The sequence below is a fragment of the Lithobates pipiens genome, unplaced genomic scaffold (genome assembly GCF_037356315.1).
Source record: "Lithobates pipiens isolate NorthernLeopardFrog02 unplaced genomic scaffold, aLitPip1_a1.2 Scaffold_11, whole genome shotgun sequence".
Lineage (NCBI taxonomy): Eukaryota > Metazoa > Chordata > Amphibia > Anura > Ranidae > Lithobates > Lithobates pipiens.
In genome coordinates this window covers 450,592-463,729 of record NW_027507696.1, presented here as the reverse complement: position 1 = coordinate 463,729, position 13,138 = coordinate 450,592, and the positions used below count along the sequence as shown (strand labels likewise).

At 43.6% G+C, this 13,138-nt stretch overlaps 1 protein-coding gene across 10 annotated transcripts in view; it reads left to right on the top strand.

Moving 5' to 3' along the window:
- The window catches only part of CACNA1B (calcium voltage-gated channel subunit alpha1 B), a 495,135-nt gene that overhangs the window by 229,836 nt on the left and 252,161 nt on the right, over positions 1 to 13,138 (top strand). For all 10 annotated transcript variants that reach the window (XM_077467940.1, XM_077467939.1, XM_077467936.1 and 7 more), the window contains exon 8: positions 12,483 to 12,586. In XM_077467940.1, the coding sequence (XP_077324066.1) occupies positions 12,483 to 12,586 (104 nt within the window). The remainder of the gene's footprint in view (positions 1 to 12,482; positions 12,587 to 13,138) is intronic.

Sequence of the window (13,138 nt, the reverse complement as noted above, 5' to 3'; positions counted from 1 at the left end):
CTGCGCGTCTCGGCTCCCGTGCGCATGCGCGAGAGTGACGTCATCGCTGCTCCAGCGAATCACAGCGCCGGAGCAGCGAGACCCACGGAGACCCACCAAGAAGATGGACACTCGGAACTACAGGGGACAGCGGTGACTTCGCTGGCTCCTGTGTCAGGTAAGTGACACATAATGGGCTACTATGTGATGCGATGCGATGCATAGTAGTCCATTATGCTTTCCCTTTGCAGGGATTGAAAGAGGAAGTAAACTCATTAGGGTTTACTTCCTCTTTAAGCCCTTGTACACACGTTCCATTCCAATGGAAAATGTGCGATCGGACCGTGTGTATGCAACACAAGTTTCGGACAAAATCCGTCAGACAAAATCTGACGGATTTTGTTGTCGGAATGTCGGACCGTGTGTACAAGGGCTTACTGTTTTTTTTTTTATTTACAATTCTATTCTCAGCGGATTGCGATAAATGTTAAGTATGTTGGATTATTAGAAGAACCCGAATGACTTTCTCTACATTGGTTGCGTAAATATCGGTATATTTTAATTTCTAACGTACTGAATTGTTTGCCGACAAATTAAATCTCCCTTTCATTTAGTCTGACTTAAATAATTGTAAATATTAGACAGGTCAACAGCGGCATTTCTGCTAATCGCTCATTTTCAAAGTGAATTTACCTTTGCTGCTTGTTATTAAATTGGAATTTAGCCGAAAGGTAAAAAGATCAGCAATGTAGGATTGACCAGCTTTCCGATTAACTACAACTCCCAGCCTACCAACGTTGATGCAATTGTTCAGTAACCACATTTAAAAATGTAACTTTTTTTTTTTTTTTTTGCTTTCACTGTCCTATTGTGCAAATTTCCTTTTACTTCCTGTCCCAGAAATGCAGGAGGACAGTCCCATCTTGGGCTAAATTTACATGTATATCAGTCTCTAGAAAAGCGATCTGTGATGGAATGTGTTTCAGAGGACTATAGCGCTATGGCTTGCAGGCCTTCAGGAGGTGATACAGCTTGTTTTTTGGCAGTTTTTTTTTTTTTTTTTTGCCAAATAGAGATTTTGAATGTGATTAGTGCTTTGCAGGTTGCAGAGCAGTTCCTTTGACTTCAATGGGCATAATTATGTAGCAACGGGGGAAGGAGGGGAGCGGTAAAACTGCGGCTCGACTGCCTGTTTTTACCACCCATGTACAAGGCCTTCCACAGTTTGAACTTCTGCAGAAGAAAAAGTCCCTTCGAACCGGTTCACCACACCGCTATCCCGTGAGAAGAACCTCGTGCTCTGTGACGCTCCCTTCAGTTTTGCACTTGCCCCAATGAGGGTTAATTACAAGCACTTTACAAATCTCTCCTGATTCAGTTAGTGTGGATATTCCGGTAAGGGCACCAAGGCAATCTCCCTCATCGGATAAATTTCATTGGTGTTATCATATGTAAAATAAATCTAAAGATAACGATCCATAGTGCAACCCGTTTAATGAGTAAAACACACTCCACACACATTAAAATCCTGCGTACATTATTAAAACTTGGATATTCGCATGAAATCACATGTGTCATTGGTGTCGCATGGTCTAATCGCACCGATCCCCAATACAGAGTCTTATGAATAGCGGCAGAAACAGCAAGTCCCAGGAAGACCAACGTTCAAACCCAGACACTAGACAGCTGCACAGTCGCGCCCATACGCGTTTCGTCATCACGTCTTCATCGGTGGGCGTGCACTATGGATCGTTATCTTTAGATTTTTTTTTACATATGATAACACCAATGAAATTTATCCGATGAGGGAGATTGCCTTGGTGCCCTTACCGGAATATCCACACTAACTGAATCAGGAGAGATTTGTAAAGTGCTTGTAATTAACCCTCACTGGGGTAAGTGCATAACTGAAGGGGGCGTCACAGAGCGCGAGGTTCTTCTTATGGGATAGCGGTGTGGTGAACCTGTTCGAAGGGACTTTTTCTTCTGTCTCTGGGAGCTTTGTGGAGCACTATTCAACACTTTAAAAATCATCTTTCCTTGAGATCTATGAACTTCTTCTCATTACTTTTATATTGTTCGTTTTATTCAATTATTTTTTAGTAACGCTGGTAATATAGTGGTTCTGTTTAGCACTTTTTGTCTGAATATGTGTTACTATATATGTGTATGAAAAAGGGGGATATACCTGAAGACAAAATAAGGAAAACAATCTTAGTGGTGCTTTTTTTATTTATATTTTTACTATCCTGTATTTATCACTGAAATTGTACTCAAAGGTGACATTACACTAATAGAGCTAGTTGTAACACTTGGATTCATCGGTTGTACAGGTGTAAATGGCTGTAAGCTAGCACAGCGTTTTACAGGAAAAAGTTATGTTTTAAAGTGTTGTTTGGAAGGTTATCGGGTTAAAGAAAAAAAACCTGAATAACCGACCTACTGCGCTATTGTCAGATGCTGACAGCGCTGTCATTGCTGGCAGGAAGTTCGCTGTTCAATGCAAAATATCTTCCCCTCAGGATCCAATTTTGATTTTGTCAAGTTCCAGTTTTTAAAAATCCCTGGAGCGTTTGACATATATATATATATTTGGACGCTTTCAAGTTTGTTTTATATCACGCAGCATGAATTGTTTTTTTTTTTTTTTTTTTTTCACCTTTTGAAAAAAATTTTTTTAACAACTTGATTTGTTTTAATGATTTCAAAACGTCGTCCTTGTGCATTTAGTTTTTTTTTTTTAATTATAGCTACATGTGAGCTTCCATCTTTTCTCCTCATCACAAATACAGGCTGTGGTCGTGTTTTAGTTGCGCCGAGTAGTGGAGTTGATTTATTAAAAGCAAATAGACTCTGCGCTTTTGTGACGACACTTCTTTGTTTCTCCTCTCAGCTAAAGTCATTGGGAATGGTTCACTAATGGCAACTATTTTCCCCAGAGATCAGTGAATGTGGCGAAGCTTCACTTTGTAAAGAATATGCAATCAGGTGCAAGGGGGAAAAAAAAATGCATTTTTGCTTGCACATGATTGGATGCTGGAAATCAGCAGAGCTTCACCGCATTTACTAAGCCCTGAGGGATATGAGTGCAGCTGTACTTGCAAAGTGCACAATCTATTTGCCTTTAGTAAATCAACCCCTGTGTTTTTGCTTAGAATATCTGAAATAAAAAATGCTCACATTTTAAGACCAGTTCTCAGAAAGCTCAGACAGGTCATATTTTCCTGATTTCTTCCCCAGATGAAAAGTTGTTTCATTAAAGTGCTATTAAACTTTGTGAAATATTTTTTTTAACACCTTGCTGCCGAGCGTACGCAGATATTCGTACTCCGCTTCCGGGGGTTATACCGGCATGATGCCCGCACCTGCAGACATCATCCCGGTACTGATTTTTAGAGCCGGCGATTGGCTTTCCAGCCATAACAAACGATGCGGCTAAAAGCTGCTAGGCTGTTATGCCGGAGGAGCGGGAGGGGACGTCCCCCCACCTCCCGCCGCTCCCGTTCAATCGGGAGCACCGATGCACAATCCGATGCCTCTGGCGGTTAGGGACACACTGGAATGAAGCCGTAAGCGGCTTCATTCCAGTCTCCTAATGGTAAACACGGAAGCGACGTTATGACGTCACTTCCCCTTTACTCGGCTGCCAATGGCGCCGGATTTAAAAATATATACCGTATTCAGAATCGCCGAAAAACAGCGTTCTGAATACTTTGAAGTGTAAAAGAGGGAACCTGTCACCACCTATTACTGTCGCAAGGGATGTTTACATTCCTTGTGACAGCAATAAAAGTGATCAAAAATGAAAAAAAAAAATAATAATACATTTTTTTTTTAAAGCGCCCGCTGTCTCCGCGAGCTTGCGAAGCAAAGAAAACGCATACGGAAGTTGCTCCCGCATATATATAAATGGTGTTCAAATCACACATGTGAGGTACCGCCACGATCGTCAGAGCGAGAGCAATAATTCTAGCACTAGACCTCCTCTGTAACTCTAACCTGGTAACCGGATTTTTTTTTTAAAGCGTCGCCTATTGAGATTTTTAGGTACCGTAGTTTATAGTTGCACGCACTCGTGGATTGACGACAAAGTGTGACATGTTTGGTATCTATTTACTCGGCGTAACATTATCTTTCACATTATGCAAAAAAATTGGGCTAATTTTACTGTTTTTTTTTTTTTTTTGTTATTCATGAAAGTGTCCCTTTTCCCAAAAAGCTGCGTTTAAAACACCGCTATGCAAATACACTGTGACATAAAATATTGCAACAATCGCCGTTTTATTCTCTAGAGTCTCTGATAAAAAAAATATATATAATGTTTTCCAAGTAATTTTCTAGCAAAAAATATGGATTTTAACGTGTAAACACCAAATGTCAAAAATGGGCTTGCCATAATGTGCTAGTATGCACCTCAAACCAACACATTATGGCAGAATTACCTATCAAAGCATGCACTCCGGCGCTGCAGGATCAGTGCTCAGGCCCTCCCATCTCCTCCCGATCTTTCTTCTAGGTTTGCTGTGTTCATCCGCTTGAATAGCCGTGCCGCGATTCCATCAATCCTGTGCATGTGCACAGAAGTCACTTCATCACGGCACAGAGCAGGTTCTGTACGTTTATTCTGAGCTGTGCATGCGTGGCTTAGTGTACATTACAGCCAGGGTTGCCACCTTTTCTTCAAGCCAAACCTGAATTTTTTTTTAAGGGGTGATGCTGTGGACTCTGGTAAGAAGAAACCTTCTTCATCAGAGTTCTTCTTTACATCAAACCCCCCACTTACATCAGAGTTTCCAGAATTCCCCTTAAAGTGGGGTGCCCCCTAAAAAAAAAAAATTAAAAGTCAGCAGCTACAAATACTGCAGCTGCTGGCTTTTAATAATTGGACACTTACCTGTCCCGGGGTCCAGCGATGTGGGGGAACGAAGCCCCCCTCGTTCCCCGCTCCGCTCTCGGCGCCGTCATGCATACTGTGGGCACCTGGCTGTGGCTTCACAGCCGGGCACCCACTGCGCATGCGCGAGCGGCGCAGGGCGCCGTGATACGCCGTACAGTCACCTGGGACACGTGACAGGTCCCAGATGACTGTGCGGCACGAGGGGAAGTGATGTCACCAGCCCGGGCAATGAAGAAGGCAGACTACGAGGGACCCCCTAGCAACCGGTATTTAGAGGTGAATAAAAATTTTTTTTTTTTTTGCCAATAATTTTTTTTACATTTTTTTTTACGAATTTTAAATAGCTTTTAATTTTTTGGTGGCAACACCACTTTAAATTAGGGTTCCCAAAGCCCCCCTTACATCAGAGTCCACAGGGCACCCCTTACATCTGAGTCCCTCTTACCTTACTGTACTCACTCCCTTGGAGGCAGGAAAGAGAAGGGGGGAGGGGGGTAAATTCAGTCACAGAGATTGGATGGTGAGCTTACTCACTTGAGGATGGAGGCTCAGGTATCAACACCTTTCACCCATGATGTAGCTGCTGGTTCCTGAGCATCAAATTTCCAGCCCACACACCTTTTCTGAGGCACAGAACACAGATAATGGAGTGTGGGTGGGCAGCCAGAGGGGTAGGGGTGGGAGAAGGGGGGAGCGGACCAAGCCCTTTCTCCTCTTCTGTCCATGTATAGGGATGGAGCCTGTGTGCACCCCTATGCACTTGGACTGCGGCTCCCTAAGTACCACAACAACCATTATGAAGATTGTGTCTGGGTTTCAGGCAGTCTGAAACCCAGAGACACAATTAGAAACCCGGACTGTCCGGGTAAATCCTGGACAGGTGGCAACCCTAATTACAGCTGACAGGCAGGGAGAAGCATTAGGGTCTCTTCGGTCATAAAAGTGTCATTAAACTCAAAAAAATGCTGACAAACAGGGTTTTTAAGGGCCCATTTAGATATATGAATGTGCCTAGAGATTTGTTTTCTATAGCTTTAGACAGATATGTCGTCCTGCTTCAGCATACAAATTCCTTTTATGCGTTGTCAAGCGTTATTGACTTGCATCGATATGCGTTTTTGAATTTAGGCTTTGAAGTGGATAGAGTTAACAGCCATTGATCGAGGATTGGTAATAGCGCTTGCCAACACAGCAAAATATAGGAAACGTGCATTTTAATGTGTTGCCATTGTCTTCTATATGTGTCCCAATGCACTAAAATGTAGAAAAAAAAAAAAAACCTCTATAGTGCATTATTGAAATAAATACACGTCTGAGATGGGAATGCACGCTGCTTTTTTTTATGGGGAACGTTTAAAACAAAGATGCTGACTGTACTGGCTGTCTTTACAACTCACTGGAAATGGCTTTTCGGTGACAGTGCTCACTTGCTGAAAAGAATGGACACCGTTCCCCTTTAAGTGAACAAATGCAGCACACAACGTGGCACACAATGAGAGGGTTAATAATTAATGGTTCTGTCTGGCGAAGCGGATGTGAAATCACATTAGAGGGGAGAGGGAGATGGGAGGCTGGAGGGAGTCTGTTGGAAGCGCACTCTGACAGTCATGGAGGACTCTACTCTGCTTAAATGAACATGTTTGTTCGTTTACAGGCCCATCATTTACACAGATCTGTCACCCTAACGGCACCGCACAACAACCCGCATGTGATATGATATTCTGGTGGTCTTCACACCCACCCAGGCGCAAGCAGCAAGGTATTATCAACTCCAAAGATGTGAGTGGGCCTCAGAAAACCTCAGCATTGTAAATAGGTCCTTGCATTCTGCAGACACTATCGCTTGAGTGTCGGGGGTCAGAGGTCACCTGAAGCCTGACAGTTACTTGCCACCGCCTCCCCCCCCCCCCGTTTCCCTCACATGAGCCCACTGTGCCCAGAGCAGCTGCTCCTCCTGCCTCCTTTTTGTCTCGGACTCATCCGTGGCAAGTATACTGTGAATATCTAATGCCGCGTACACACGACCGGATTGTCCGGCTGACTTAGTCCGGCAAACAATCCGCCGGACTCTCTAACAAACGGACTTGGCCACACAAGGACACTCCGAAAGTCCGGCGATTTCTAACGCGGTGACGTACAGCACGTACGACGGGACTAGAAAAAGGAAATTCAATAGCCAGTAGCCAATGGCTTCCTTCTCGTACTTGCTTCTGAGCATGCGTCATTCTTCGTTCGTCAGTGTGCTAGTCCGGCGGACTGATTGTCCACTGAAAGCCAAGTCCGGCGGACAAATTTTGATGCAAAACTACTTTCTAAGTCCGCCGAACTTTACGATGAAAAAGTCCGCTGGTGCCCACACACACGATCAAATTGTCTGGCGTAATGCAGTCCGGCGGACTAAGTGTATATGCGGCGTAAGACTGGGATCCCTGGTGTTCTGATCATCGTTGGTGGCTAACCCTATACCGGTGAAAGGAGCCGTAAAGCATGTATCAAGAAATGAACTGCATCCAGGGGCGGACAGGTGTCCAATCCACAGATAACTGCTGAATCTGCTGATATATACTTATGCCACGTACACACGAGCGAATTGTCTGGCGTACTTAGTCCGACATACAATCCGGCGGATAATCCGGTGGACTTTCTACCGAACGGACTTGGCCACACACGGACACACAGAAAGTCCGATGTTCGCTTGCGCGATGACGTACAGCACGTACGACGGGACTACAAAAAAGGAAGTTCAATAGCCAGTAGCCAATAGCTTCCTTTTTCGTACTTGCTTCTGGGCATGCGTCATTCTTAGTCCGCCGTACTAGCATACTGACGAACGGATTGTCCGCTGAAACCCAAGTCCGACGGGAAGATTGGAGTTCAAAAATACTTTCTAAGTCCGCCGGACTTCACGCTGGAAAAGTCCGCTGAAGCCCACACACGATCGAATTGTCCGCTGAAATGTGTTTCGGCGGATTAAGTACGCCGGACAATCTGATCGTGTGTACGCGGCATTACAGCTGCAAACAGCCCCAGCTCCTTTCAGGCTGTCACTTTTAGTTGTACAGAATTAAAAAGAAAGTGGATGTAAATCCGAAATTTTTTATTTTTATTTTTTTGTCTGGCACATTATAGAGTATGGGATTTCAGATCAGCTGTGCCCAGTCTTGCCACAAAGAGTTAATCCAGCTCTGAGCAATCCTCATATCTTTTTTCAGTGAGACAAACCGTGAAATCGTTCTCTCCCCCCCCTTGCTGTGATTGACAGGCGATTTACATATCTCGTGCACTAGCCTAAGAGACATGCATTATTTTTTAATTCCCACCCCTCACTCCTTTCTTCAGCAGCTCTGCAAGGATTGGCTGTTCCACACCTCAGCATCATTTGACATGCTGAAGTTATGTGGAGACTTTTCTGGGTTTTGACTGGATGTTAGTGATCATAGAAGAAGTTCAGTGTAAGAAATACACAGGAGAAAATGCATGTTGATAAGGGGAGTGTAGAGGTGGGCGGGGAGTATACTGACATCACGAGCCCTGGAAAACAGACCCACCCACAAAATCTGCCGTTTTTTTTAGGGCTAATAGCAGACAGAGGAGAGACATTTGACAGATAAGTATACATGCAAAGAGGCGTGTATATCCTCCTAGATAACCAATATTGCAGTAGCTTAGAAAGGATGAGAGTGGGATTACATGCACTTTAAGCTGACCATACATGGGTCGAATTCTGAACAAATTTTCTTTATAAAATAATTTTTCTTTGAATTTTGCACAATTAGTAGGCTGCAGCAACAGCCGATTTCCGTGCGGCCATGGAATTTGTTTTTACATAAATTTTCCATGCCCGATCGCTCAAATATCTAATCAATGATGGAAAATCGTGCAAGAATTATAAATAAAAAAATAAATAAATGTGCATGAGCTGTGTGACCTAGAAAGAAAAGAAGATTCCCAGCCACGAAAAAATAATTGAAGACTTAGTTGGTGAAATGTAAAATCAATGGTAGCACCAAAATGCACAAAAATTTCAGATTTTTTTAAAGAAAATTATTTCGGGATTCAACCAATGTTTGACCTGCATTGGTGGCTGATGATGATTGAAACCCCTGGGATCCCAGCTACAGGTAGTTGCAGTAGACTTGCTGCAGTAATATATAGGAGGGCTCTCAATGCCCATGTGAATGAGGCTTTACTGTCTAGTCGCAGGATAGGGAGGAGGTTTGTTAAAGAGGAAGTAAAGGCTATTTTTTTTTTAAAATGCAACCTGCAAGGCAAAGGCATAATGAGCTAGTATGCATAGCATACTAGCTCATTATGAATAGCTTACCTGAGAACGAAGCCCCCGAAGCGGCCCTGCATGCCATGTATCCCGGAGTGACTTCCGGGTCTCGCTGCTCCGGCGCTGTGATTTGCCGGAGCCGCGATGATGTCACTTCCGCACATGCGCACGGGAGCCGTCATGAGCGGCATATCGCCATGATCTGCGGCCTACCCAGTGCGCCTGCGTGCCACTGTCTACGGCACCCCTTTTGTCTTTTTGTAAATATCTCCTAAACCGTATAGGATTAGGAGATATTTCTTGGACCTACAGGTAAGCCTTAATCTAGGCTTACCTGTAGGTCAAAGTGGTTTGAAAGTTTTTACAACCACTTTAAGTTAAAACTGATGAATTTATGAACACAGGCTCAGCATTAGGGATGAGCTCCGGCGTGTTTGCATGGTCCACGTGCAAATCCCGCCAGGAAGTCGGCGCAGCGCTGCGCTAATCACAGGCACTGAGACATTGCCCCCGATGTGCGGCTGCAGAGATCGGGCAATGTCTCACTGCCTGTGATTAGCGCAGCGCTGCGCCGACTTCCTGGCGGGCTCTGCACATTGAATGTGCGAACACGCCGGAATGCATCCTTACTCAGCATACAGGCTGTGTACAGCACTGATTAATGCATCTCCTGTTGCAGGTATTCTATTTTGATATCTGGCCCCTGTCAAAAAATACTCAAACATGGCTGATTGACAAAAATCGATTGTGCAGCTGCATTCAAACGGAGCAAGGCCTCTCACAATCGATTTTTAGCCTGGTTCCTCAGGAACTGCCAGAAATGTGCACAGTGTATGGCCAGCTTTAATAAGAGCATTCATTCATGGGCCCAGTTTTGACTGGTTCTCTTTAACCTCCCTGGCGGTAATCCCGAGTCCGGCTCGGGGTTACCGCTCATGGTACTGAAATTGCAGCCTGAGCCAGACCGGGATCGCATCGCTGGATACAGGGAGAGGTTATTTACCTTGTCCCCTGGATCCAGCGATGTGTTCCCTGCTGTGTGGGAGCCATCCTCCGCTCGATTCACACAGTGCCCGAGTGCCGCCGAGCTCCGTTCCCTGCGACGTTACGACGCACGGGAGCGGACATTGGCGCCAAATTCAAAAAAGTAAAAATACACAATACACATACAGTACTGTATAAAAAAAAATACACACCCCCTTTGTCCCTAGTGGTCGGTCCAGTGCCCTGCATGCACTTTTATATTATAAATACTGTTTTTTTCTGCCTGGAATTTGGAGATTTGACATAAAGGGACACTTTTTGGTTGCTATGGACAAAGTGATTTTAGACCAGCTAGAAAACAGCGATAATAAATTAGAATGACTTGCAGAATTGAGCGATAGCGATTTGTGGGGAAATTCGTCATCAAACAGTGAAATTTGCTCATTTGCAGAATTGTCGCTGTCATTAGATTTAGTGTTTTTGGATTTGATTACATTATTGAATAATTTTTATTATTATTTATTATATTATAAACTTTATCATACCCGGGATGTCTGCTAGACTCTGGTTTGAACAGATTCAAGTGAGTTATTCCTAAGAATTGCAGGCCTACAATATAAAACGCCAAATTTCCATGCAAAATAATTGTACCGCTTTCAGCACCTAAAACCAGAAATAATCATCCCGCCGGGGAGGTTAAAGGTGAAATTTGTGGACTAGCTTTGGAAAAAGAAACTAGCCAATTCAGAGTAGTACGCTAGTAAATCAGGCAATCCTGTGTTCTGGGGCTAAGAAGGATTTTTTTTCTGTTTTGTGTATGTTAAATCAAATTCCAGGGTGTGATCTGCACCCACTCCATGTACCATAACTGGGCCTCCTGGGACTGCCTTCCAAGCCAGCAATATCACAATTTCCTGTTATCTGCAGGAAGTGTCTGGAGGGAACGATTAAATATGAATCAGCAGAGAGAGAGAGAGGGGAGGATTTTTTTTTTTTTTTTTTTTATATACATCTATAGCTAGAAAGGATATAGAACTCTCTGTGCCGATGTAATCAGGGCTTGCATAGAGGAATACATTCATGACTAGGCCTATAGGTTTAGGCCCACTAGAGACCGTACTGGGTGACCAGGCTAGAGGAGCAGTCATAGACCAGAACTCCAAATCACCGTCTCTGTATACCAACCAAGGAACACGCAGGGAGGGGAATTTACTAAAACTGGAGCAAACTGAATCTGGGGTAGCTCTGCATGGCAACCAATCAACTTATAGCTTTTGGTTTTTTTAAAGCTTAACTGAACAAGCTAATGCTAGAAACTGATTGCCTACTAGGCACAGTTGCTCCTGATCCTATATGTTCCAGTTTTAGTTCATCCCCCTCATCCTCTTGTGATACCCCAACCCTGCTGTGCTAAATGCCTAAAGTGGTTGTAAACCCTCCCCTACAACTTTGTCCCATGTGAATCAGCATAAAAAAAATCCCTAATGAATACGGCTTGTAGATATCTCCTTACTCGCTTAGTATTGTTGTAATCCTTTTTGTTCTGTAGAATGAAGTCACTGAGCATGCCCAGATCTCCCCTGATTTACAGCACACACTCTATGTCTTATCTATCTGTTATCAGGACTTCCTACAGCACAACACTGAACTCTGCTAATCACTCAGAGCTTCCTCCTACACACCATGTGACCTCACATACAGTGTAAACCAGGGAATGGGACAGCAGTACTGCAGTCTTATCAGCTGAAGCTGGTAGGACTCACACAGGCAACACTAGAAAATCAGCACAAGTAAATACTATGAAATAAAACAAGTCAGCTATGAACAGGGAAGCAGGGTTGCCATAGAAACGTTGGATTGAGAAGGAGGCTTGGTTAACAGTACAGGAAGTGCGCAATGTAAGGGCGGAAATACACTCCACTGTGGACTCAGAAAACAATACTTAAGATGGCGCTGCCTAACCCCTGGAAACAAGTTTTTTTAAAGTTTCTTTCAACAGTATTATGGGATTTGGGCTGATTACAGTGGCTATAGTCTGATAATGACTTATTATAATGGACTAAATGAAAAGAAGCGTCGGAGTGTGAGAGTTTACTTCCTCTTTAACATAAGGAGGGTGACTAGAGATGTTCATCCTCCAGTAAACCCAACAAAGTATCCCTGTCCTACCCAGCAACCACTCCCACTTCAAGCCTACTTTTACCTTTCAGGTGCTAAGTGGCAACTCAACACCAGCTGAATAAGGAAGTGACTTTGTGCCTTTGGTGGGAACACACACGTGAAAGGTTTTAGTTTGTAATTATTTATTTTTTGCCTAATGTTTGAATTTTTTTGTTTTTTTTGCAGACCAACGATGCTGTGGGAGCAATGTGGAATTGGCTGTACTTCATCCCTCTCATTATTGTTGGCTCCTTCTTCATGCTGAACCTGGTCCTGGGTGTCCTGTCCGGGTGAGTGGTATTAAGTGACACATTGGAGGTAGATTTACTAAAGGCAAATAGACTGTACACTTTGCAGACGCCGTTGCTCCATCGCTTACTAAAGGAGGTGAAGCTTCACTTTACAAAGAATACCCAATCACATCCAAGAAGAATAAAAAAAAAAAAAAAAAAACACAATTTTTGCTTGAATATGATTGGATGGTGAAAGTCAGCAGAGCTCACCTCATTTACTAAGACTCGCAGACTGCACAGTCTCTTTGCTTTTAGTAAATCCAACCCATAGCTCCCTTTCTTTCTCTGTGCACAATTGATTGCTATGTTCCACGCACAATAAAATGCTGGCTATTTCTATACCCACTGGCTGTTATATTGGCCAATTTCTGAGAATTTCCACCACTTTCAACCAGAAATGTCCATCACAAAAAATATCGAACCAAGAAATCAGACTTCATCTGTGACATAAAAAAAGAAAGCCCGACTTAAGTCAAAAGGTTTTGTTTAATCTTGGACAAAAGAAGGGTTTAAAGCCTCTGTGTTTCCATTAGGGAGATTTTACCCTCA